We start from the raw sequence: 27,136 nt of genomic DNA, 5'->3' as shown, positions 1-27,136 counted from the left end.
CTGCATGAATATGGGGATATGCTCTTGAGGTCAGCTTGTGCCATCAGGCCTCCAGATGGAGAAAATATGTCTGTTTTCATGTGCATGGGTAAACATACACCCTGAAGGTTACAAGCATGGTAATACAATTATCAAGAATACATCCTTTAATGTTTCGTTATTGTCACTGTATTTATGATGATATGCAGTGCTTTTTGCTCTTTGTGGGTAACAGCCTACTAATATTTAATCTCATGGTGTTCTCCACCTGGAGTATATTCTTTGTGTGTGGGAGTGTGTGTAAAGGAGATTAGGTAACTGTTTAATATAATAATAAAAGCAATGCTTTGAAAGCTTTGCAGCAAGCATGACAAGAGCTGATAGATGATAGTGGAAACAGTACTATGCTTGTTACAATATTAAATTGAGAGTATATGAGCAATCTTTTGATTGTGAGATGCTCCTAACCCTCTCACCTGCAACTGAAGATGCTTTGTGCAGTGCTGATAACGTATGATGAAAACGAAAGATAAAGAAAGAAACAAAAGATAAAGGGTCTGCTTTCAGCATTGTTTACATAGAAACTTCAGGAGCCTAAGGCACAAGTTTATTTATAGCCGAGCAATGTCTGGCCTGTAGGCTTTTAAGAAGAAAGGAAAATGCATCTTTTGTTGTTCTTTCACAAGTTCAGATGAGTTGAGCCTCCTGCCCCTTTCAATGCCAGCACAGGCTGACCCTGCTCTGCAGAGCTTGCTCTTAGCTTCACTGTAACCCCAGTCTAACTCGATGGAGGAAACATGAGAGCACATTGCACCATGGTGGCACTATTAAAAATTCCATCGGCGAGTGCACATCCACAGCTGGAGCTTGGATGAAAACACGTGCTAGAGCTGATTGTATATCATTACATTGCACTTCAGAAAAAATGGCATTTTAGGCTTTTAAGGTATTTCGCTTGCCAGAATAATATCTTGTGATTCATAAGATATACCTTTAGAAATTATATGTCACTGCTTAAGAATCTGTGGGTTTTACACATGTTACATTTGCAGGGATGTTTGTATGTTTGTGTTCTGCCTGTTTATTATCTCTGTTTATCCATATCTGTTACAGTTCTGAAACACTTTCCTTCCCTTTGGATGCTGTGCTCGCAGTTTTCCAGCAGACACATCCTGCATATTGCAACTCAGCCAAAAGGGGTTTTTACACCAGAAATTTCTAGTGCAATCCTAGGGGTGGAATGCAAATTGAAAACACTTATTTTCTATTGCTAAATTAAGAGTCATCTCTTTTCACCATCCATGTCATACATGCTTTCATATTGTTATCAATATCACTGCATAGACTTAATGTAGCCTTTAGTTGTACAGAATAATATTTGATACTTGTGAGTTTTGGAGCTTTCAGTGGTTGGCCACTTTAGTGCAATAGCTCTGAAAGCTGATGATAAGTCCTTTGCATTTAAACTGCAGTTCATAATCTCTGAGGATGAAAATAAGAAAAATCCTGTTTTATACATAAGTGTGTTTGCGTTCATACATAATATCCACCACAACTTGGAGGTTGTGATTTCCACTCTATTATTAGGTTTCTTTCCCACCTTAGAATTCATAAATAACCATTGTAAAACAGGAAAAGGTGTGGGCAGACTACATGTTGTGTGTCAGTTGTGGTTCCTGTCTTCAGGTTTCCATCTTCAAGATGACTGTATGTTTACACTTGAAAAACATGATGCTTCAGAGTGTGTTTGGGGATATATCATGTTTTATACAAAGGTTGGGGAGAAGGATTTCCCTGTGCAACATTTTATCAGAGGACTGGTAAAGATACTGTATTTCAAAACCAAAAAACCTGGTAAGGAGAGGAAATTTCTAGAGGAAATTTTTCTTCTGAGGTTTGGGGGAAAGGTCTGTTTTGTTTCTTGTTTAATCAGTGGAGACTGCTCAGTTGTAGGTAGTGCAAAAAGGACTGCCCATCCTTAAAAATTCTGTTTTCCTCTCTAATTATACCTACCTTTATTTGGAGTGTCTTACAATGAGACAAGAAATGGAGTCTAATCCTGTGCAGTCCTTCTCCACTGTAGTGCCATGTTCTGAAGTGTAGTGAATTGAAGGGACACTGGGGTGTTTCAGTTCAGTGAAGTGTATTGTTTCCTGCTCAGCCCAAACCCAGCAATGTATTGTTTAGATTTTGTGTCAGGGAGTGAGTATATATGTGCAGATGGATAAACTTTGTAAAACCTAAGCTTTGCATGATAGCTATCTAAACTCAGGAAATTAACAGAGAACATAAGGTCAAGGACCTCACCAAAATACTGGCGTGGTGGTGATGATGAAGAGTAGCTTCATCACACATATGGTGTGTGGTCACACATAAATGAGAAGGGAAAGGCATCCTTCTGCATATCCTTGTTATCCTAGTCATGATGAGTCTCACTGGGTTTGGTCAGTGTGGAGTTTGAGTTCCTAATTACCAAAAGTAGGAGGAAAAAAAAAAACCTGTGCATGTTCTCAATGCTGCTTTTTCTCTCTGATGGAATGGTACTTTCTTCAAGTAATCTTTGCCAAGTTACTTGTGGGTTTTAATTCTTGTCTCAAGTGTACACAGAATACAAAAGATTGTACAAATCTTCATTTTTCGTCTGCCAAACCTAATAACAACTACTGCAGAATGCTTACAGATAATTATTTTTTTTTATAAACTGCCATGAAAGAGAGAGGAAAGGGATATAAAAAGGTATGTTAACTCCTGCTGACCCTTCTGCCTTTTGTAGGCAGATCTGTTGCTGGGGGGGCTTGAGCAGTTTACAAAACCAAAAAATTAAAAGACTGAAGCAGGGGTTTTTCTCCAGACATATGCCCCTCTTAGGAAAATACCTCTCATATAAAGCGGAAACAGAGGATGACAGGGGATGGAGGTGCAGTGAGTCAGTATCCAGAGCTGTATTTCTGTGGCCAGAAAAGTGAGAAGAGTCCCAGCGGAGAAGGGTAACTTGCAACTGCTAGGAAGAGGGATTTAGAAGGATCATGTGAAAGGAAGAATTGCCGCCTTCATGGCAGGAAATGACTGGAGCACGCACTGGGACCTTGGCAGAGGAAGGTCAGTGTGCAGGCTGGCTTCGTGGAGGCCCAGAGGAGGTGGCTGAATGGTGTGGACATCAGGAGCACATGGGAAATAAATAATGGAGACTTAAGCTTGGTTCAGAAATGAAAAGGTTTATTTCAGGCACTGAGTAGGGATATCAGAGTGCAAAGTAAGCCTTCACATCTAGTTGGTTGCACCTTGTTTTGTTTTTGCTTAGAGACAAATGCAGGCTAAAGGTGGGTAACCATTGATGTGTGTATGAGTAATGTAAAACTAACCCATCAAGGTATTACCAGCAGATGCTTTGAATGGGTAATTTGTAGCAGAAGGCTGGTTAGCTAAAACAAGCTGGGGATGAGAGTGCAATTAATTTTTTCGTGGAGACAGTCTGATGTCCTGTTGCTCTGGTCACATGTAACTCCTTCTGAACCAGACTGCACCTCTCCAGCTTTGAAGAGATTGCCATATCTGAAAATACATGATTTTCCTTTCCTTTTGAAAGAGTCATACAGCAAAATCTTTGTTTTCTTTCAAATCCTAATTCTCTGTGAATGAAGGAGCTTATTTACTGTACATCCTTTGTTTTGAAACTGATAATGGTACGTACTGTGAAAAGTGGTGTAACATCTTGCTCAGAGAGTGTCCTGCTGGTTTTGTGTTGCTTCAGATGCATCCTGGTACAGAGGTGGTCGTGCCACTCTTGCTGGGTTTATGGGGTGGTGTTCCCTGAGACTGTGGTCACTTTTTTCATCTGAGAAGCAGAGTCTGTGAGAAAACTCCTTCCATCTGAGACTTTCTTTGCATGTTACTGTCACTTTTACAACTAGGTGAGATATTTTTCTTTGGCATGACAGCTGTTTTGACAAATGGTTAGTTAGCAGGATGTTCTCCTTTTGATGTTCAAGTTGCTATGCATTGAGATGTTGCTCAAGTGAAGGCTTAGCTTGCCAGCTAAGTCCAAGTGTCTTTATCTACAGCTGTTTTCTTTCAGCCTGTGGTTCAGGGCCTTGGGTCGGTGAGAATCAGCTACCAGGTTTTGTAGAGACAGAGTGGTTTTTGCGAGCTTCATTAACACTGGGGTTCTGCCAGCTTCTGCTCTCTATGATCTCTTTAGCCATATGGCGCTTTTCAAACTGTTTTGTGCTTCAGTTTGAGGTGCATCTCTGTGATGTGCAACACTTGAGTAACTCATTCAGTCTCCAGTAAAAGCAAAATAGAATCACAGAATATTTATTGGAAGGGACCCATAAGGACCATTTAGTCCAATTTCCTGCTCCTCACAGGATTACCTAAAGTTTAACCATAAGACTGAAAGCATTGTCCAGATGCTCCTTGAACTCTGACGGGCTTTGTGCTGTGACCAGTTCCATGGAGAGCCTGTTCCAGTGACAGACCACAGTCTTAGTGAAGAACCTTTTCCTAATGTCCCATCTGAACTTCCTCTGATGCAGCTTCACTTCACTTCCCCATGTCTCTTATCAGTGGGTAGAGCCACTGGACTGACAGCAGCCACAGGATTAAGCACTTCCTTGAAACAGGCACATGACATCCTTCATGTCACCCCTTCAGAGAAATATGGGCTTGAAATACAGCAACCACACAGTTATTCAAACCCCGACTCCATAGGATGTGCTCTGTTGGTAGGCAGAAATATTCCTCTTTTATTTGTGTAAGAGGCCTATTTAGCCTAATTAGAAAGTACTTTGGCAATGATGAAGCAGTGTGAGCACACAGGAATGCAAAAAGCCCATCTTTTCTGTACACAGATAAAGGGAAATGAGTAAATAAAATATGGGATCCCAGAGTGGAAAGGATTATAAGCTGGCAAGAGACAGAGTTCTTTATTGCTAGGTTGATCTCCCTAATTGATATAAACATGAAGCCCTGTGCAATCTGTGGTAGTTAAAAGATATGCATCTAAATAATATTTAAATAGATTCTTGCATTTTTAAGACCCACTGGAGTGTAATTGTATTCAACTTAATTAAATGAACTGAAACCCCCTGATAACTGTGCTTTACTGTTCCTAAATAAAACACTCTCCAAAGAGACTTGAAGAAGCTTAGTTAAGGCGATAAAAAACCTGAGCCCAGCACCATGAAGTTTTGCACGAGCAGTTTTATATTTAGTTCATCTGTATGCTACCTGCAGTGGTTGAGACTGTGTTAACAGTGCCATGCCTCTGTTAAGAGTCAAAAGCTGAGGCTTCACTGAAGTGGTTCAGGGCAGAGTCAGCCTTTCTGGTTTCAGATTACTTATATGAATGTGGGGTGTCTATTTAAGATAGCTTATTAATACCACCCCTCTGTGCCAGCACAGGGCATGCAGTCCCTGCAGGTTTGCAGGGATAGCACAGGCAGGTGGGATGGGCGGCATTGGTGAAGGGGAGCCTGGGCACAGCTTCTTACGGGAGCTACAGGAAACCATTTCTGCTGCTAAGATTACAAGGGGAAAGATGGATTGCTGCCATGCTCAATTACAGTTGTTTCCTTTCCCGGTAAAAGACGCTCCGTCAGGAAGTGGTAGGAGTGAGGGCGAGGTTAGTCCCTGCTTATGTAGAAGTGTTGGGTGTATCCTCTAGGCTGCAAGCTGCTGAATTTCTAGCAGGAAGAAACAGAAAAGTAGCAGAGTTTGAGAAAGCAGTTTAAACATCAGCATTCTGGCTTTCCACAGCTAGAAGCTTGCACCTCTGTGCTTGCGATAGTAAGTCAAGGACTGCATCTCTGGGGCACGCAGTGCTCTGTGCTGATGGGTGCCTCAACCAAGATTGCTGATTTCCGTACCTATTCCCAAAAAAGAGGAGAGATCCTGTCATGCCTTGGTGTACAGAGCAGTGTTTTTTCATGCTTTGTAAAAACAGAGTTTGAAGTGAAGGCAGATATTCTGAGATTTCCTTTGCCCTTTCTGAAACCTTAACGTGGATAGCAGGAGAGCACCTTCCTCTTGGAAGTCAGCCTCCAAAATGGCACAAGTGGGAGTAAGTAATTGTGCTTGCTGTCACACCCATCTTCTTAAGAGCAGGATTTCTAAATGCTGGGCTGCTCTTTGCCGAGCTGGGTGATGCAAGGTGCAGTGCTGTCCCGTAGTTCTTGCCATGTAAGCACAGATGAGATGATGGGCTAATCCAGCCATGAGAAACGTGGGGTGACTGCATCCCTGCTGGGCTTTTCCAGTGCTGGATTTGCTTTGGAGTGGGAGGGGACTGTGCTCTCTCCTCTACTCTTCATTAGTTGTAGCTGGGGGGAAGGTCCCACGCAGGATTTAGCTGCTGGGGTGCTAAGAAATGAGGGAAGGCATGGAGTGTTCTCTTTTACTGGTGCATGTCCAAAGCCGGTACTGCTGGGTTTTGGTAGGCTGGGGGAAACTGCTGTCCATAGGAACCCCAGGATCTGGGGCCTGGCTCTCAAAGTAAAGCAGCAAGGAGTGCACAACAGTACACTGAAGAGGCAAGGGAAATGGGTAGGGGGAACAGAGAAAAAAGGATGAGAAGTTTTTTTTGAGTGAACTTTCCTTTTTCTGGACAAGGTGTGTCCTCCTTCTGCCAAACTGTCCAGGGGAAAAGCATAGCACAGTTTAAACTAAAGGCAGTCATTCTCTCCTGCCTTGACACTTGGAAAAGTCCTTTTGTTAGTAAAACTAGCACATAACCATTACCAAAATTTGCTTTCTCTGAGCAACTTTAACACCTTGGGGAAAAAAATGTAAACAAGACTTTCTGAGCTTACACACTTGTCCTGAAATACTGTTGACTACTTTGTTTTGCCTTTAAATATCCAAATATTTTTTCTTTACATGTTTTCTGTTTAGATTTTTTCACACTACTATTTTAATCATTATTCACACCTCAGTTATGTAGTCCCATATATTACAGAAGATTTGGTTTTGTCATACTGTGCTGCTACTAAATATAAGGAAAAGAGCTTTAATAAGAACTCCTTTACTATTGCAGCTGATAACGGCTAACTCCCTGAAATACTTATTTCGTCATCTACTTGAGATGTTTGGCTTTTGCATACCTATTTTCTTAGACCCTGACTTACCTCAGACATGAAGCCACCCCCGTAATATATGCTAAATTTCCCAAATCTGGAACCAGAAATTCACCTCCATCTCCTTAATGCAGGAGATAATCTGCTTTTATCAGATATATGTACATTTCTTAACCCTTGCCATTCTTTTGTTTACCATTTGCCTCTGCTCCAAGTCTCAGGCTTGAATCCACTGCAGCTAGTGCACATGAAGTGACAAATTTTCACTCAATTTGAGAAAAAGTCTCAGCAGACTGTGCAAAAGGAAGAGGCAGTGAGAGCAAGGGAGACAAAACTAATGAGAGGTGATGTCAGGTGCAGCTATTGCATGGCTTAAGGAGTTAACTTACTCTGCTCTACAAGCTGACAGTGGCAACTTGTACCTGACTGCTGACCAGTCTGGTGGGTAGTTGCGGCCTTTTAGGTATCAGAGCAGACAAAGGTTTTGAATTCCATTTTGATGAGTTTAGTGCAGAGCACGTCAGGGAAAGGAGGATAGAAGATAATATACTGTTATTAGGGAAGCTGGACATTAAGGGTGCTTTGAACTAACTTTCATGAATAAAATTTGCATATATTCTTGTCTGTCAAGACCTGGTTCTACTTGTGATAAATACTGACATTTTAAGTATGTTGGAATGTACATTTACATAGATGCAACTTTTTGGTTAGCATGCATATATTTTTATTTTTTCCACAGAGGACTCCCTTGGTTGCAAGCTACAAAGAGGGATCCCAGTAGTGTGCTTTCAAATTTATTTTAATTTACAGAGGGAAAAGCAGAAGTCACACTCAAATGTTTTTTCCAGAAATGCTTTGTTATGCCTTCTTGACAAAGACTTTGGGGCTTTAGAGTAAAAAAGGGGGTGAAAAAGACTATTGTGCTACTGGTGAAGGAAACACTTTATTTGCAGAATTTTGAAAGAGTAAGGGGTTTTTTTTGATGTAAAGATAAGGAAAAGTTTCATATATATGTATATAAAAGAAAAAAAGCCTTACATATAATGCTGTGGTTTAATCTCAGTTTTCTGGGTCTAGAGTGACCACTCTGAACTCAGTGGGTTGTATGAGTTATTTCAGATAAGTGCTGCAAAATCTTTGATATCAAAGTATACCATTGTGCTTTCTGCTTATTGTACAGAATCTATAACCGTTTTAACCATGCTGCAGAGAGCTTGACACAGTAGCATCACATCTATTTTTGTAACTCTGTCTGTAAAGCCGCATAGTTTAATGACTCAACCCTCAGATGCCATAAAACTTAATGGAAAGTCTATTGAATCGGTCTGCTCTGTATGTTCTCTTTGTTCTCACAGTGTCCGGCTATAGAGAGGTCAAGGGAATCATGACAACTTTTCAGCATCCTCAAAAATAGCTGTTCTCAATATAAAAATGTCATGACTTGTACACTGGGTATTTTATGCCTTCTGAAATCAAGGCAAGCGCTGGCTGCCTGGCCTTGCACTTCTGTCTCATTCACATTTCTGACCCTGCTGACTGTCAAGACAGACTTTGAACCTGTCATTGCATGGATAGTGGAATTGTTAACTCTGCTGAATGGAAGACTGTCCTTTCTGAGCCCTAAGAATAGAAGAGAATGTTTCTCTAGAAGCTTGTTGGGTTCATTTTTAATGCAACCATTTTGAAGCTGTGCCAGAAGGCAAAACATCAGCCCTGTTCCTAGCAGAAATACATTGGTAGCAAGGGACAGGTAAGAGGGTCAGAACTGTGGAACAGATAGGATTATCATGAAGCTCTGCAGGTTTTCCTATAGATGCCTGTCCTCACTGTGTATTATTGTAGAAAATGAGATGCAAGCTCTAGCCAGAGAGGTGGATGCAGGCTTAACTCTCTTTTTGGAAAAGGTTTGGATCTGATTTCAATCTGCCTCCTTAGAAAGCACTGGGAAGGAACCTGGAACACAGTGTCTCAGATTAATCAGCTGTAGCCTGAATTCAGGTATTAGTATATTTTGGAATGCAAAGAGTTCTACCACGAGTCCAAGGTCACTGAGGGAAGGATGCAAAGTTTCTCAAGCTTTTATGATTAGTAAAAACATCTGAAAAGGGCTGGCATCTTAGTCAAAGTTGTCCCATGAAAATCTGATAATCCCTTGCTTTCTAGCTAAGCTAGTTCTGCTTAACTTTAAACACCTTGTAGGATGTGTGCTATGTAGATGAAGTCCTGTCAAAAACAGGGTGTTTATTAGGCACAAATATGTTTTCCCTCAGTAGATGTTCTCATTTCACTGCTTTTTGGTCCCTCCTCCCTCTTACCCGTCTCCCCTCCCCAAACAAGCCTGTTTGCTCTGGCCCACGTTCTGGCTTTCATTTATGGACTTCTTAGAGCTTTCCAAACCAAAGGTATTACTGAAATGCAAGGTCATGTTCCACAAATTTTTAGTAGGCGTCCCTGTTAAAATCTAACTGCCAGAAATTAGCTGCTAATGTTTACAGTGACTCTCCACACAGTAGTCCTGTGTTTCAGGCATGGAAATGGATTTTTCTCATCTTGGCCTGTGAAGGTCAAAAAACGTGCCTTTGCCAGGGCGTGATTGCTGAGCGTTGTGAAAGGGCACCTTCTCTTTGCCAGTGCCATTTCCACATTCATTTATACTTTAATAGGAAAAAAAGTCAGATTGTCTTCCTTCTAGTTTCTGACCCGTTCCTAAGATCCCAGATTATGCATGTGCTGTGGCCATAGCTGCAGTGGCTTTTAAGTTCTGAACTCGTGTAGTTGCACTGTGTGCTGTAATATGCATTGCCATGTACAGATGGAGACCCATCTGTCTCGCTGAACAAACAGGCTTGTAGCATCCACATCTTTTTACATTTCTGAGATTCATGCAGTTACATGAATTTCAGCCAGGGGCTGGGAGAGTGGGCACATATATCCAGTAATCAAGACGTCTTTTTTGACATTCCTAATATCTGCCAGAATAGGAGGAGGACACACTGGAATACGCAGCTTTGTAATACATTTTTCAGATTCTAAGATAGAGAAGTATAGAATAAAATAGTTGTATTTTTGGAAGATTTTTCTAAAAAACTTGTTTATGCAGAAAGTATGCATGCTCTGCTAGTGCCTAATATTTAGATACACGTGCAGGTTCATCAAATGTATTTGTTACTTAGCAAAGTCTGTTACTCCTACTTCGCTATTAGTGTCTTCATTTTATTACACTATTAAAATATGAATGTAGTTTTACTTAATTTTACAGCCAGCAGAGCTCTCTAGCAAAACATTTTTCTCTTTTACACTTTCAGATGTCAAATACAAAGGATTCTGCCAAGGCATTAAACTAACTGATGTGCAGTGACCGATAAATTCTAACTTTATAATAAGTGTCAAATTGTTCCAACTTTTCTTTGTAGTCACTCCATTAACAGGAATCCCAGTGGATTCCTTTGGTATTCACATGCATATCAGAACTAATTCTCTGGGAATTTCAGGGCAATTCATCATCTTGCTCTGTGTTTTATGGTGCCAAAAAATGGTGCATGCATACATTATAAAATGGAAATTTAGGAACATACTTCACAACTGAAAATAGAAATCTGAGATAACTTCTGTTTACATTAGAATATTAAATCTTCATTTTATGTTTAACCCTTTATAAATAATGGATTGCTTCCTGGCTATCAGAACTATTTTGTGGAAAGGTCTCAGGCAGTAGTGAAGTCTTAGGGGTAACATGTAACTTTTTACCAATGAAGTGTTTGGGGAATGGTTTTCCTGCTCAATATTTGTATTGCTCACAAATTTTTTTCCACCAGAAAAAATCTATGGGATTATATAGCTGGAACATTGCAATTTGCATGGTAATAAACACAATTGGTGTAAAGCACTCTTCATGCTAGCGCTTTTTTTAAGTATTAAATTTTTAACAAAATGCAAAAGTTTATTATGAGGTCTTGGTTTTAAAAGTGTTACTGACAGTTCAGAGCATTTCAGAGGCTTCTGAATTACAGATATGTCAGTAAGAACAAATTTGAAAGCTATATATTTTTTCATTGCTCCCATAGGCTGTTTCAAATATGCAACCCATCTATATCAAAATGGGACATAGTGGGACATAGTGGTACATAACTGATGGCTCATTGTAAATTGCATTGGCTTACTAATTTTTGTATCAAATAACTATGTTTTTTCCTACCTGTGAAACTAAAATGGCACTCCACATTTGTCTAAACCTATGAAAATTTACACTGGGTCTTACTCTTTATGCATCATTATGAAATATTTAAAAAATATTGTTAGTATGAATGCTTTTATTGTTCTATTTTATTAATAATTCTAGAGATTTTTTTTAACTTTTCAGACTATTCCTTTGACTCCCTTTGTAACAGAATGCATGACTTACCTAGCTGGAGCTAATGTTTTGTGTATGAATATTTTTTAAATACTCTAAAACAACATAGAAATGCAAAGCACACTCCTGGTGATTTTGTGTGAGACAGTTTAGAATTATTTGGAGAAGTTAGGGGATCAGTTTAAAGAATAGACAAAATGCCATGGTTCAAAATTCATCTTCAGATTAGTTATACTTGTGGTTTGGTGATATCTAAAGTACATCTTCTTGGCCAGTATTAGTGCAGTAGAAAAATGAAGCAACTTCTCTTTTCTAAGTTTTGCCATGTTTTTAGTAGTGATTGAAGAATAAAGGAGGATGATGGAGGTAACTCTACGTAGGGATCAAATTTGAGGTCATATAAATCAAATATACAATCCTTTGTTAAGTTACGACACTTACATGAAACATGAGTGGATGGTGTGGGTTGTGAGATGCTTGCTGTCTTTCACTTGGGTTGATTTGTGTATCTGTATTTCTTTTGACAAAACCAATACTTTCTGCATTGCCCACATGCATAAACTCATAAAAGCAGCTCTTGACCACAGACACAAATGGTTCAATCGGTATTTTCCACTGCAACCTTCTGGCAAGCTGAGGTGCAAATGCAAGTGTTTGTGGTTTTGTTCTAGTTTTGAAGCTATGGGACTTCAAACCCCAAAGCTGTCCACATCTAGTTAGGAGGGTGCATGCTGCCTTTTTGGAGTGGCAGCTGCATAAAGCTGCCCTCGGTCTGGTAACCCAGCAAAAGCATGTGGCAAGGCTGTAGTGAGTATGTGTGTCAGCTATCTACTCTCGTCTGTAAGATCTTGTGGGATTTTTTCATCTTTTTTTGGACATTAAGCTTGTTTTCATTTGCAGCATAGCCCCCTCATGCAAGCCTCGAGTGCTGCCAGCAATCCCTGCTGTCAGTCAGGCAGACTGGTGCCTGCAGCTCGGCTCCTCTGGACACGGCGGCACTGCTGGACTGGGTCACTTGTGAATAGGCCTTTCTTTGCAGCCACGTGCTTGCTGGCAGTGGGGCCACCCACGTTCTGCAGGCTTTAACTGGGGTGCTGCAATCAAGCTAATTTTGCTCTAGGGACAGTCAGAAGCCTTCAGCCTTGTGGAGGCTACCTTTAAAAATAGCACAGTGAACTGCACACCAGTACAAATGAAAAACGAGCACTTGTTCAGCTGCGTTGGATCTACTGGCAGTGCCATTTGCTATCCTGCAAACAGTCCGTGACCACAGGTCTGAGGAGTTGTGGGAGGGTGTAGGGAGGAGCAATGGAGTGTGCTGAGATCCTCAGCTCCTTCTGGCTCTCAGCTGAGCTAAAGTTCACATAATATGTTTTGATTTGGAGTACTTTAGACAATTTCAAAGTCATGAATTAACCTTCAAAAATTACACATATTTTGGAGCAGGTTTACTTTATGAAATGTATGGTTTCCATAATTGTGAGAGGACATGGACTGATAGGCAGTTTTCATATTATTCTAGTAAAGTTATGCTTTCCTGTGTTGCTCTTCTATTGTTACAGTTTCCACCTTGAATATTCTTAACTGGCAAAAGTTATCAAGGAATAAACAGACTCTGCCTGGGGAAGATACTCCAAAGTGAGAATTTTTGGTGACCCTTGGAGAGGGATGTTTGTTATGATTGAGTAGCTGGGATTCAGATGTCACACTGTCTCTTTGGAAGTCACACAGGTTCTCTTATTGCCCACAAAAGTGAGCCAAATGAAGGTTAAGTTTTGGGGTTGCTTTTTCAGTTGAATGTTCTTTTTTTTTCCCCAGCAGTGCAGCCCTCATCATTCCTACTGAGTGTGCAAACACTGTGAAAGCAGCATGTGGGATCAGCAAGCATACCCGCAGCCACCAGAGGAGTGTCCAGTTGCACTGGGAAATTTTTAGAACTTGTGGTACAGGCAAAGAGTCAAAGTTTCATGCCCAGCTTGTTGGGAAGTGATGGATGGCAAGGAGGTGGTTGGAGGAAGACATAGGCTTCTGCTGTGAGCAGGTAGCACTGTGGCTCCAGTAGAAAGGTGGGGGTAGCACTGTTGTGTTCTCAAAGGTGCTGGGTTTTTAACCATATAAACTATACACTTGCTTAGCAGTGCGGGAAGTTGTTTGTCCAAAGCTCTGGAAAGGCTGAAGTTCCCAGAGGTGTATTTGTATAAGGACCCCAATCTTCTAATGCTTGAAGCATCTCCTAGGTGAGACCTTTGGCAGGTTGAGAGATAGGAATTACAGTAAAAAAATACATGGGGGGTGGGGGGTGAGAAAGTGTAGATACATATTTAGTGTAGTTATTTTGCTTCTGCTGCTCCAAGAAGTTACATGCAAATCGTATCCACCTGTACTGAACACAGTAGTTTTGAGAAAATGCAAGCTGTTCTAAATTTTGGGAGTGTGAGCTGTGCAAAGGTTTCCAGGGAATCTGCAAAAGTTTCAGGAGATACCTGTTTTGCATGTGGAATTACACTTTAGAAGAGTAGAAAGTAGTTTCCACAGACTCTGAGGCTTAATAGGCTTTCACTTTGATTTAAACTGGAATGTTTTTTCCAACTCTCTGGAAGTGATACTTTGGTAGAGCAAACCTACCTCTTCAGGGTAGTCCAGAACCCTGAGAGTGGGACCATGTGCTTATTTCCAAGTAACAACAGCTTCAGTAAGGTGTGGTTACTAATTAACAGTTCCTTTTAGCTCATATGCTATAACTCAACCTTGCAATTTATCTATATTATTAGGATAATTATTTTTTCATTATTTCTCTGTTGCTTAGCTTTTTCTTAATAATCAAGACATAAATTTATTTCAGGATAGGCGCAGAGAGCAGATTGTTACCTTCTAAAGAATGCATACAGTAACATTCATGCTCTTTCACAAGTTAGACAAATAGGGACGCAAGATTATTCCATCCCATCTTTTGGACCTATTTTAAGTGTGTGCATATTGTACCTGCCCACCCCCTCACCTCACAGGTGCAGCATACATATCTGATCTTTAGAAAGGTTTCTCATGACACTTAAAATCCAGCCTATTTATTGGGGTTTTTTGTTCTCATTTTCTTCATTCGTCATTTTTAAAGTATGAATTTGGACTGTAATTAAATGATTGTTGCATATAGATTTCTGGCTATGCCATTTTATTAGCAGTATAGCAATACTGCCCTGCAAAGCAGACATTTGGGACTCAGCAAACCATGTTTCCACCTCCAGTACATCTTAAAAGACCAACTGGCAGAATGTCTTTGTGGGTGTCATTGTTTGCAGTCTGGCTGATTTGGTATATTGGCAAGAAATGTAATGGTTTTAGTTGCTGTTAGTCGTTGCCACAAAGTAGGGCTACTCTCAGTAAAGTCAGTGAAATGTGTGTGATGACTGGCTCCCAATTGGAAGAGTGGGCAGCTGCTTGGGAGAACCAAGTGCAGTATGAGTATATGTTGGTGGGAGGGAATTGAGGCAGATAGTGCCTAGGGATATGTTGTTCCACCACTGTGCATTGCAGTCCCTGCCTTCTTTCTCTCTGTAGGAATTAACAAAGTCCCACCTGATTGTGAGGAGCTGTTCTGGTACTGCAGTTCCCAACTTTCTTGCTGTTAGCGTGCTCTCGGATAGGGATGGAGAGGATGACCTGAGCACAATGTGCTGGATGTGCTGCAGGGAGGGAGTTTCCTTGAGTTGTGGTGCTACCTTTGAATTAGGATTTTAGAATTGATTAACCTGTTTTCTTTGTCTTCCCTGTAGGATGGGTCACTGGGAAATATTGATGATCTGGCACAGCAGTATGCAGACTACTATAACACCTGCTTCACAGATGTGTGTGAGAGGATGGAAGAGCTGCGCAAGAGGAGGGTTTCCCAAGACCTTGATCTGGTATGTAGAAAAGTTACAACTGTATTAACAAATAGTTGCCGTTCATGCTCCAGATGAAGAATCAATATTACAGCTTGAACAGTTCTACCCAGGGAAATAACTACGTGGTTGTGTTCATGCATGCAAACATTTCAGACAACTCAAACACTTGGAATTAGCTGGATTAGGTTTTTTCTAGGTATTTGTTATGATTCATTAAGCCTTGGAGTCTGCATTTCTTATTTCTCCTTTAATTAGAGTACTTTTTGCTTGCATACATTTGGTTGCAATCCTCAACTCTGAAGCAAGATACTGTCTGACAAAAGCATTGTTTCCTTGCTCCAAGACGCTCCCAGTGTGAGCACAATGAAACTGTGCTGGTTTTCAGCTGCACTGTACAAACTGTAAAGTGGTGCTTCTCAGGAGTCCAGGGTACATAAACTGGTTCCAGGCTCCCAAATGTAAGCAGTTCTGCAAACCCCTTTCCATTATTATGCATTATAGAACCTGTAGCAGGCAACATTGAATCACAGAGCCTTTCAGGGTGGAAGGGACCTCAGGAGGTCCCTAATCCAGCATTCAGCTCAAAGCAGTGTCAACACTGAATTCAAACCAGGTTGCTCAGGGCTTTATCTGAGTTTGAAGACCTCCAAGGATGGAGACTTGGCACCATCTCTGAGAAACCTGTTAATTCTGCTTTGCTGTCTTTACAGTTAACTTCTATTTTTAAATTATATTCTGTGAGATCCTCCCCATAGCAATTTATACCTGTTGTTCTCATGCCACACACCTTTTTGATAACCTCCCCACTGGTGCCAGTAGATCTTCTTGAAACTGTCTTTTCTGACAGCTGAATCACCCAACTTTCCTTGCATGGCAGGGGCACAAGTCCTTGAGAACACCTTGGTAACAGCCATACCTGATGATGTAGATTATTTAAGGTTACTTTCTTTTTGGGATTCCAGGATAGCAACTGAGAGGCTTCCAGAGCTTGTAGAGACTACAAACTTCAGTTACACAATTAATGGCTGCAGAATCAAGGCAGGGAGTCATCCTCTGCCCCACTGAAGTTTGTTAGTTCCTTTTTTATTTTTAAATGGAGAAAAAGCAAATGTATTTTGCAGATCTGTGGCTGCCAAGAAATTCCAAGGGTTAAACAAAAGGCTATTGCAGGAAATTCTTTTGTAGACAGACCCTTGAGGCTTCTGTGCAGAGAAGCTGATGGCACAGAATTGTGGTCTTGCGAAAACCCCCATGCTTGGCAGGCCTGGTATTCTCGGTAGCTGTGGGCAGCAATGAAACCCCCTTTCCTGGTTCTCTTGGAAGGCAGCTCCTGTGCTGGGTAATGGAGTGTGCCTTATGGCGGGAGAGGTGTCCCTTCCATTTAGACAGATGGGCCTAATTTGGCTGCCTTTGCTTCTGAAGCTGCAGAAGCCAGGCTGGAGAAAGCCATGTGAGCTTAATTAACTCACATCAAAGGTGCGGATCTTCACGCTGGTTTTTAAATAGAAGTGAGCTAACCCGAGACAGACCATCGAGTGATTCATTCTGCTCCAGAGAAGCTACAGTCAGACAAAGTGGCTGTGTGAAAAACAGCTTGGAAATTCCTCTTCAGTGTCTCTGATACTGCGTTTGCTTACTCTAGTGGTTCAGTGATGACTTCTTGAACTGTCAGGTCAGACAGAAGACAATGCAATTGAAAATTAAATTAGTGCTCCATTTTTGCTACATCTGTCACTCTTATAATACAGTTTCTAGACATAAGATAGCCATTCTGCTGGTAACATATGAGACTATAGATATTGGCTCACTTGCCCAACACCAGCATCCAGACAGTGCTGACTGCAGCTGAAACTTGCTCTCATCAATAAATAGGCAGGCTTGACTTAGGTACACAGGGAGGGGGAAATGGCCATGCAGACCAGAATGTGATTTCAGTGTGATGGAGTAGTATGCCTGTTGATGATCTGCTGTACAAACAGGAGTTGGTTTAAACAGCAGAGCTGCTGAAGTTACTGCAGAAGTGCTAGAAGTGAAAGACAGAACAGAAGAGTGAGTCATTTGTTGTGGTGTTTTTCCTCTCTTGACACCCTGAGGAAAGGTAGTGTATTGGCACATGTTTGGGGATAGTGAATGGGGAGTAATGCTGGGGGAAATTCCAGCTTCATAGCACATCCAAGATGTGCTAAGATAGCAAAAAGAAAAATGCACCAGATAGCAAATATATGCAGCCCCAAAATTTTTATGCACCATTATTGTTGGGCTGTTAGTCTAGGCTGACCTTGCTCTGTCATACATTGCTCTTCTAGCAGGGATGAGGAAGGCAGTGCTGTCTGTACACCCTCTCTTCCCAGCAGTGGGGTTGTGCCAGAGCTGCAGGTGTCCTCCCCTCCTCAGTGGTCTTCTCCCTCTCTTTAGTGAAGTGAACAGAGCAGAACTGAAATGCATGGAGTGTTAGTGCAGATTTTCAGGGGTTTGCTGGAGTGACGGTTACTGAATCCATATGGAAAGGCAGCATGAGTGCATAATACTTAGCGGAAAGTAAAAGGCTAGATTGCTGATTTTACTGAATCCTCTGAACAAAGAGAAAAGAGCAGGTCACCCCATGGGTTGAAGTGTCCTCTAAACCGTGCACAGAGAGGCCCTGTCAGGAGGAGCAGTGTAGCAACAAAGACGTGCCTGAGCTGGCAGAGCTTTGGCAGGAGCATGTATTTAGCACTGGCTCACCCAGATTGCCCTTTGTAGCACGTCCATTGGAAGGACAGAAATATGAACTGTTTATTGCTGCTTCTGTACCCTTTGAAATAATTTTAAGCTGTTTGGGTGCAAGTGTTGATATCTTGATTGTATATTGTACTTTCTAATCAGCTCTCCAACGTTTCCTATCAGACCATGGCCATTTCAGTCTAGATATCCTGCTCTGAAATTGAAATTGGTAAAATTGTTTGGGAAAGCAGCATATCTTGTAACAAAACAGTGGGTGCAGATGGAGCTGAACACAGAGTATTTTCCAAATGGTAATGCTGTCAAGGATTGTTAGTTGTCCCTAAACACGATAACTGCTTTTTGTGTTTGGAGTTTTGCCTATGTTTTTGTAATGGAGAATGTGCTTGGGTTTGGACACTAATGTTTGTGAACAGCATGGGAGTTGCCCACATTTCCTAGCATTTGGCCTATTCCTGTATACCATGTGGGCTTTTGGCTGAGGAAAAACTGCAGGTGGAGTAGATAGAGTGGATTTTCAGGCCCATAATGAATGTATCACTGGTAATATTGAGGTGGACATCTGCTAAAATGCAGTTATGGCCAGAGAAGTGACTCTGTGAGTGAGGATGGTATTTTGTAACTGTTCACATGACGTTCTTGTCTTTAATTGGAGAGGCATGAATTAGACGGATGAACCACTCGGATGTATAAGGAATTGGCTGGATGGTCGTGGTCAATGGTTCCATATCCAAATGGAGATGAGTGACAAGTGCTGTTCTCAGGGATCAGTATTTGGATTGGTGATGTTTAACATCTTTGCTGGTGACAGGGAGAGTGGGATCAAGTGCACCGCCAGCAAGTTTGCTGACAGCTCCAAGCTGAGTGGAGTGGTCAACATGGTGGAGATAAGGGATGCCATCCAGAGGCACCTGGACCGGCTTGAGAGATGGGCCGGAGAAGCCTCATGAAATTCATCAAGGCCGAGTGCAAGGTCCAGCACGTGGGTTGGGGCAATCCTGAGCACAGGTACAGGCTGGGAGGAGAAGGGATGAAGAGCAGCCCTGGCGATAAGGATCTGGGGGTGTTGGTGGTTGAAGAACTTGACATGACTGGCAGTGTGCTCACAGCCCAGAAGGCCAACCACATCCTGGGCTGCATCAAAAGGAGTGTGGCCAGCAGGTCGAGGGAGGTGATTCTTCCCTTCTGCTCTACTCTGCATCCAGAGCAGGAAAGAACTGGGTTTGTTCAGCCTGGAGAAGAAAAGGCTCCAGGGAGACCTCACTGCATCCTTCCAGTACCTAAAGGAGGCTACACGAGAGCTGGAGAGGCAGTTTTTACAAGGGCACGTGGTGATAGTGGTAATGGCTTCAAACTGACAGAGGGTAGGTTTAGAAGAAGTTCTTTACTGTGAGGGTGGTGAGGCACTGGAACAGAAAAGCTGTGGGTGCCCTATCCCTGGAAGTGTTCAAAGCCAGGTGGGATGGGGCTTTGAGCAACCCCATTGCAGTGAGGTTGGGACTAGATGACCTTCAAGATCCATTTCAACCCAAACAATTTTAGGACCTGCTTCTTTTGTGTCTCTGGGGTCATATCTGCCTGGCTCGCTGACAAAAACAGGTTTGCCTTGCCTGTCAGCGGGGCAACTGACTTAGCCGTGAAAGAACAAGCTGCATTCTGTTGTCTCATCCATCACTGACAGTGGCCAGCTAACTGCTGCTGCCATGGTCTGTATTGTAGCTGGTGATCTTGAAGTCAAAGAACAGCTTGAGATTTTCTGATGGACTCTGACAGCTGCAGTTGGGGCACTCAGAAGTTGCATCCATCTTTTGTCTTACAAATTATATAAAGTTAATGCCACTGAAAAGCTAAATGGTAGAGTAGTATACCTTTTCCCCACATTCTTGCAATTAATTTCAATGTTTAAAAGGGGTAGTGTTCAGAATCTCTGTACATTCTGGTAAAGCACAATGCATGCATTTGGACAAACTAATTTGCCTAATCCCATGTATTTTTACCATACCTGCACATGTACACAGGCAAAGCCAGAAAATAGAAATGGTCATAAAACCATCATAAGTTTCTTGTCCTGTTTCCAGCATTCATGTAGTCTTCCTAAGTCTTGTCTGTGCATGGTTTTAAAAGATGCTCAACAAACAGTTGTTTGATTACAGATGGAGTTGACCATCTAGATAATGTCATCACATATAAAAGGTATGTCCAGCAAGGAAAAGGGGAGGAAAAGAAGCAAAAGTAGAGTTATTACTAATTTGAGTGATAGAGTAATAAGAGATGCATATATATATGTAGTACCAGACAAATTGTCTAGTTGGCAGTATCATCAGGCTACTTGAGAAACTAGCCATCCTTTGCTGAAGCACGCTAAAATACCCAGAACAGTTGCACTCAGTGATTGAAGTATGTTTAAAAAATCTTCGAGGGAGTTAGCCACCAAAGTTGGAGTTGGGATGCTGAACATGTTTGTGGAGTGTGCCCGTGTCTGCTCCACACCTGATGCTAGCCATGTCTGCTGTTCTTCGCATCTTACATGAAAATTTCAGGATCCTAGAACAGACTAATTATTCCTGCTATGAAATGAACACCTCTGCTTTGCAAATTCAGTACTGGATGCTGTTACCGATGTCCTGAGAGGACACCTCTGTATCTCACTGGAATGGGATCCCACTGTTTCATTTTGTCTCGCTGGCTGCAAGAGGCCTTCCAAAGTATAAACAACATCTGAGTTTGATTAAAAAGGTATCTACAGCACAAAAGAGCTGGAAAACACCCAGATAAGATTTCCTAATTTTTTGAGAGTCTCCAGGCCTTATGGGGCAGACACGCAGAAGAAAAAGTAGCAGTAGAAGGTGTGGACTTTCAAGCATTATTGTGGGGTTTTTTTCTCAGTATAGATTGAAGTAGAGGGGGTTTAGCTTGAATATGAGGTACATAAAGTAGATTCACATAGAAAATATTTAATGGAGATTTACTTTGTGTACAGTCTCAGTCTCTCAGTATTTTAGGCTTATCTTCATAAGTTAAATTCAGAGTGACATTTGCATCATTAATGGAGCTTTTCAAAGGTAGACACAATGGAAATTCTGGAACAGACAGGCTATTTTTAGTGTCTCATATCACACACCAAGGCAGCAAAGGCATTTAAATATAGAGCTAGCATTAAACATGAAAATAAAGGAAGGCTTGTTCCATATGCAGCAAAGTGAATACCATTCTTAAACAGTTCGCTTAGCACTAGCAGACTAAGTAAAAATCTCTCCACTTTCTGCGAGCTAATGATCCCCTGCAGTCTCACCACTGTTTTTGTTGGAAGGCCATTTATGAATAATCCCTTAGGCAAAATCTGTTCATTTATAGGCCGGAGACTCAGTGGACTCTGCAGCTGTGATCGTTTAGGTGACCTTATCTTCCTTTCATACTCTTGGAGGATCCTTGCTTTTTGGAGTAGGATCTTCTGTTTAACACTTCTGCTCTTCTGAAGTATTTTTGGTAATGTCAGTGTTACAGGAAAAATAGGTTGGCAAAGGTAATTGGGGGGGTGGGGGTGAGGTTCTGAGCTGGTAATACTGTTACGAACAAAATAGTATTTATGTTATAAATAGAAAAGATAATCACTTCTAGCAGTCTGGTAATTGTGGAGGGGAGAAATTCTCTTTAGCTTTATAAGTGTTTTTCTAGGTATTCTTAATCTTCTAACATAATTTGTAGTAGTTTTCTTGCCCCTTTACATACAGCAGGAGTTTTACTTTGAACCTTAGATCAGTTGAATATATTCTTACTGTGCTCTTTTTTATCACAGAAACAGCACAGATCTGCTGGAACTGACAGACTAGATTTGTATTAACTCTGTGATTTTATCTCATTGGAGCCTGAGGACTAGAGGGAAGGGGTAACTGATTGACTAACTTTAGCTCCCTTTGTGTATTTTCTTTTTCTTTCTCCCCTTAGAATTTAAAAGTGACAGCAAAACTGGAAGCGTACAGTGTCATGCTGGTAAATTTCATTGCAAAGGATGCAATTGTTTAAAAAGACAGCAAATCAATTTAATTGTCATTTAAGAAGGTGCATCTCTGAGGGGGGAAAAAAACCCAAACAATCAGAAAAACCAAAACTAGCAAACAAAATCAACTCAAACCCACCCAAACTCCATGGTGAACAGTTTCTATGATGTGCAGCCCAACTTGCCATTCACATATTACGAGATTTCCAAAATACCCAGCTGCGTGGCATTACTCTGGGAAGGACAGCAGTGTGTATTGGCTGTGTTAGAAGAGTGTCAGACTTTCGTAATGTGATAGCAGCTAAACCAACAGAGGAATGAACCTAAAAGATGTGATGTCTTCTATTAAGATTACTCCTCTTTGTCTTTGCATAGCGTCAGCTTGACTCCGCAGGCAGCCTCTCTGTGCTCTCCTTCTGTGGTTCCCCAGCAACTGCTCACCAGTCCATCTGTGTGTGTTGAAGACAGCTGGCAGCACTTCAAATGTCAGCTAATTGTAGCCCTAGCTTGTGCTTCTTCTAAGTCCCCAAGCAGGGGAACACCACCATGTGTCCTCAAGGAATAGTAAGGATATTGCTCAAGGTAGATGTCTTGAAGTTAGTTGAAAAGCCTCGTTGTAAGAACCATAACAGCCTTTCAGGTCATTAGGGAAAACAAACAGGTCTTAATAATGAATCAAGAGCATGTTGTGATGAGAATGAGAAACACATCGTAAGTATTTGTGCACATCTGGATGTGCTTTGGAATATCTGTTTCTCTGCAGCAGAAGGACACTCTTCCAACAAAGATGCCCAGAGGAAGGCAGGCCTCCATCTGTGAATTCAAAGGCACTGATTTCTTTTTTTTTTCTTTTTTGCTGGCCTGGCCCCTGCTCTTCATGATGTAGGTTCTGATGCTCCACAGCTACTCTGCTTTGATCTTTCCGTGCTTTATCTTCTCTCAGTGTTGTGTAGGTTTCCTGTTTCAGCAGTGTTGCCTGAAGCACACAGAGAAATGCTCCATTTCAATCAAGATGCTCTGTGAATTTTGTGTTTGAAGAACTCAAGCAGTTTGAAGAGACATGATTTCTTCGGTGCATGATCAATCTGTTTTCCACAAAATAATGAAAAGGAATGGCTATCAGCTGGAAATCCGTCTTCCTGACTCCCATATGTCATATCCCTCTTGATTTGTATTTTTAGATTTTTCCCCAATGGTTTAGATTGCAGCTATATCTTACATAAGGGAACAAACTAATCTGGGATTGCTACATCCAGATTTTCCCTGATTCTAAGGTTTCTTTGGTTGTTCAACCAAATAGAGTTGGGAAAGGCAATAATCCTGTAAAAACATACATATGAAAATGAATGGGTAATATTTTAAAAAGAATTCAATTTCGGCTCCTTATCAGAGGGATGAATTTCTTGCATTGCTTGTGGGCATGATGAATAAAATCAGTCATGGTTTAGAAACTAATTAAAGAAGAACGACTTGAAATGATTAGCAAAATTTGGAATTCGTGAGCTCATTATGAAACACCTGCTGGTAATTTTTTTGTTTATGTCAATGTCTTTTGCCTGTTGCACTAGAAGTTCCTGATAAGACCACAGTTACAATTGTTTGGTTTACAATTCATGTGAAACTAGTAGCAGTATGGTTGTGTATCCAGGTGCATTTAAGATGATAGGAATAACATCCGAAAAAGTCAGTGGTTATAGATGTGGAAAAGTAGACAGGCTTTTCATCATATAAGGCTTTATTCAGAAGCCATCCAGATAAATTAGGAAGATAAAAAAGCTAGCAAAAGAAAAATCAGAATTTGGGAGTATTCTTTAAGACAAAATAGGCTGATAAACAGTATTTGAAGGAAGTCCATCTCCCCTTCGCTTCCCAGGGGCACACAGTTCAAGCCTCTGACAGCTTTCTGTCTTGGTGTGTCCACAGATCGCAGAGTATTCTGAGTTGGAAGAGACCCACAAGGGTCATTAAGTCCAGCTCTTAAGTGAACCGTCCATACAGGGATTGATCCCACAACCTGGGTGTTTCTGGGAGGTTTTTTTGGCACCAGGCTTTAAGCAAATGAGCTAATCTCAGGGTCATGGTAGCCCAGCAAAGATTAAGCCATAGTTGAAGTCCATTTTGACAGAAGAGAGAGATTTTAGAGTTTTGAAGCATGTGCCAAGTGCTGAAAGTCACACAAATGAAAAGTAAGAAGGAAGCCAGTCATCAGAGTAGCTTTATTTTGTTCATGGGGTTAATTATTGAAAGCTACGTAATTGGAGCCTTCAGTTGCTAGCCTGCACAGAAGCTCACAAAATAGTTTTATTTCTCCTTTGTGTCACACTTTCTACTCTCAAAACCCTTTAAAAGCGTTAATTAGCCTTTGCTGCCTCCTTTGAAGCTGGTAATTTTAGTACCATTATTCCTATTAGGCCTCGCCTCCCTGAGATTCAGCCGCTGATGAAGATTTACTTATGTAATTCCCTAATTCCTCCTCTGTAGCTAAATTTGCAACAGAGTAGCCTGAAATTTAGAGTAAGTTCAGAACAACTTAATAATACACAGCGGTATACGCCAGTGTAGCTGTAAACAAATCCTGGCCACAAGAGCCGGTGAAGCAGTGCAGGGCCAGTGGGTGACAGACACTATGGGTGATCTGCAGCTCAAGCCTCAAATCCAGGCTGTTAGACCACACTTCAGAAAAAACCAAAATTCAGATGTACTTCAAAATCGTGCCACACTCTTAAAGTGTTCCTGATCTAGCACCTTTCCTTTGCAGCATGAACATGGAGGTCTGGTGAAGAGTATGGCTCTCTTGGTCAGTAGCTGACTGCCAGCCATCTCTCCTTCCTACCATCCTGCCTCTGCTTGAAATAATTATATCTGATGTATGGCAGGGATAATTGAAGTGCAGAAACACTGTGGAAGAGACTCTGATTTCTTCAATGTGTTAATTTCACTGGCATAATGTCAGTTGGTGGTGACTGAAAAAAATGCTCTTGCTAAACCCTAAATTAGATATTTTATTATGAACACCTGTGGGAAAGCATGAGAAATTAAGGGCATGGTGTGCAAAGTAGTAGGAGGTGGTGGTTTGATCCGCTGTTGTAGGAAACCAAAGTTTGGCTCTTCCCTCTGCCTGAGGAAACTTGGAACTCTTATCTCCTATCTTGAAGCACAGTGCTCTGCAATTTAATATTCTGTCTTAACCTTGTCTTTTGATCAACCCCGTTCACATATGTAAGCAGTTCCTGGTGTAGCAGTGGGCGTAGCAACATCTCAGCTTCCAGGTAGGCATCTTCACAAAGTTAGTGAATCTTTTCTTTTTTTTAACTGGCAGGTTAAAAAGTCCAAATATTTTAAACATTGTTCAACAGGAATGGAGTAGGAATGTGAATCTTAGCCCAATGTTTTTTGGCATGGCTTTTTTTTTTTATATTATACATGTATATATAAAATAAATCATAATATAATTATATTTATATTTTTTTAATTATTTTATATATTTTTGTTACTTTGTATCAGAATGATACTCTAAAGGAACTAAGCTGCTGACCCTCTAGCAAAATTCAAATTTATTTTTCTTGATTGCTGTTTTTTACTCCATAACTAGTTTGGATAATATTTTGTTTGTAGGATAGACAATAGCAGAAAAATTAACTCTCTTGATCTCTTTGTTATGAGTAGCCTCTCAAGTTTACAGCAAGACTAGAACTTAGCTTAATGCTAGGCCAGATGAGCATTCTGGGGGACTCAGTAACTTTGTTTCTCCTCCTTTGAACTGAGTTATATTTAGCCTTAGTGCATTAGTTTTGTTGTGGCTGTTGAATTGCAGGTGGTACCCGTAAACTCACACCTTTGCTCTTGAAATACATACAGATGTTTTGTAGCAGTCATCTTAATTTTCTAAGAAATGTTAATGTTCTTCAAATTTTCTTTAGACAGTGGAAATGGAATAACACCAAGAATTGCATCAACTCTACACTTGTATTTGGTAACATGGAAATATGAAGTATCTCATAAAGCTTTCCGTGACTGAATGACAGGGCATATTTAGACATGGAACACATGTTGTTAAAAACATGTAGATAAACAAATTAAATACATTCTTTTCAGTGTTTTGCATTGTGGCTAAGGTAAACATTTTTTATGGAAGCTGGGTAACCATCAAGTTTTCTAACTGAGATTTTGGTCTGAAGGTAGTAAAGGACATTAGGAGGAAGGAAAGGTGAATGTAAATTTTGGCAGTTGGACTTGCCTTTTTCAGAGCTTCCTGCTCCATTTTTCCACTCTTGGAGGTTTTATCTGGATTTTGGGGTTTTTTGAGGCACAGGAGGTGGTATGTGCTCAAGGAAGGAGCCTCAACATTGGGGCAAAAAGTGTGGGGTAAGGAGTCCAAGAGTGTCAGGAGCAGGTGGCCCAGGAGCTGGGACCTCTCACTGCATTTGTCAGGTGGAAAAAGAGGAAAGAAGGAAGTTTGGTCATGGCTTGCTTACGAGGATGAGGAACAAAATGTTAGAAGGTTGGGTGAATAGGTCACTAGAAAACTAAGCTGGAGTAAAGAAAAACAGGTGATGCACTCTGGTGGCTGCAAAGGGTGAAAAGTGCCACAAGGCAGCAAGATATCTGTGCTTGTGTGAGGCCTGAACTGTCTTCATGGACCAGAAAAATGTAATAGTGCAACCTAATTAATGATAAGTCATAACTAAAAAAACCACAGTAACATTTCACAACTGGTCATTTTAAGGCACAAAAAAAATGTTATAATCTGTTAAGAGTTGGTGCTAGAATGGTTGCCACTGCTTGCCAAAAATGTCTTCACTCACCAGTGCACTCTCCTTCTGTGAATCTGTCGTGGTCACTGGCCAAAATACAGGCTTGATTTGATGAGGCACAAGGTCAAAGGACAAGATTTTGAATAGCGGTTTTTACCTTTTCATTGTAGGTACCGCAGGAGAAGTGGTGAGCCACAGTCAAGGCTCTGATTGCCACTACAATAGGTTGCTCTGGAACTTTGCAAGCTCCAAGATGAAACTAATGAGGAAAGAGAAATGAAAGAACAAAGTCATGGAAAGGTTGAACAGTTTTTTCTTAGAGTGCTTTGTACACCTGAAAACACCTAGGGGCAAAAGAATAAAATTGAAGTTAGCCCTTA

At 41.1% G+C, this 27,136-nt stretch overlaps 1 protein-coding gene across 2 annotated transcripts in view; it reads left to right on the top strand.

Moving 5' to 3' along the window:
* The window catches only part of SASH1 (SAM and SH3 domain containing 1), a gene marked incomplete at its 5' end in the record, with an annotated part of 533,304 nt that overhangs the window by 421,512 nt on the left and 84,656 nt on the right, over positions 1-27,136 (top strand). For both annotated transcript variants that reach the window (XM_082303323.1, XM_082303324.1), the window contains one exon: positions 15,174-15,302. In XM_082303323.1, coding sequence (XP_082159449.1) covers positions 15,174-15,302 — 129 coding nt within the window. The remainder of the gene's footprint in view (positions 1-15,173; positions 15,303-27,136) is intronic.

This window comes from Coloeus monedula (assembly GCF_965178545.1).
Source record: "Coloeus monedula genome assembly, chromosome: 2".
Taxonomy (NCBI): domain Eukaryota; kingdom Metazoa; phylum Chordata; class Aves; order Passeriformes; family Corvidae; genus Coloeus; species Coloeus monedula.
This window is presented reverse-complemented; position numbering and strand designations above follow the sequence as displayed.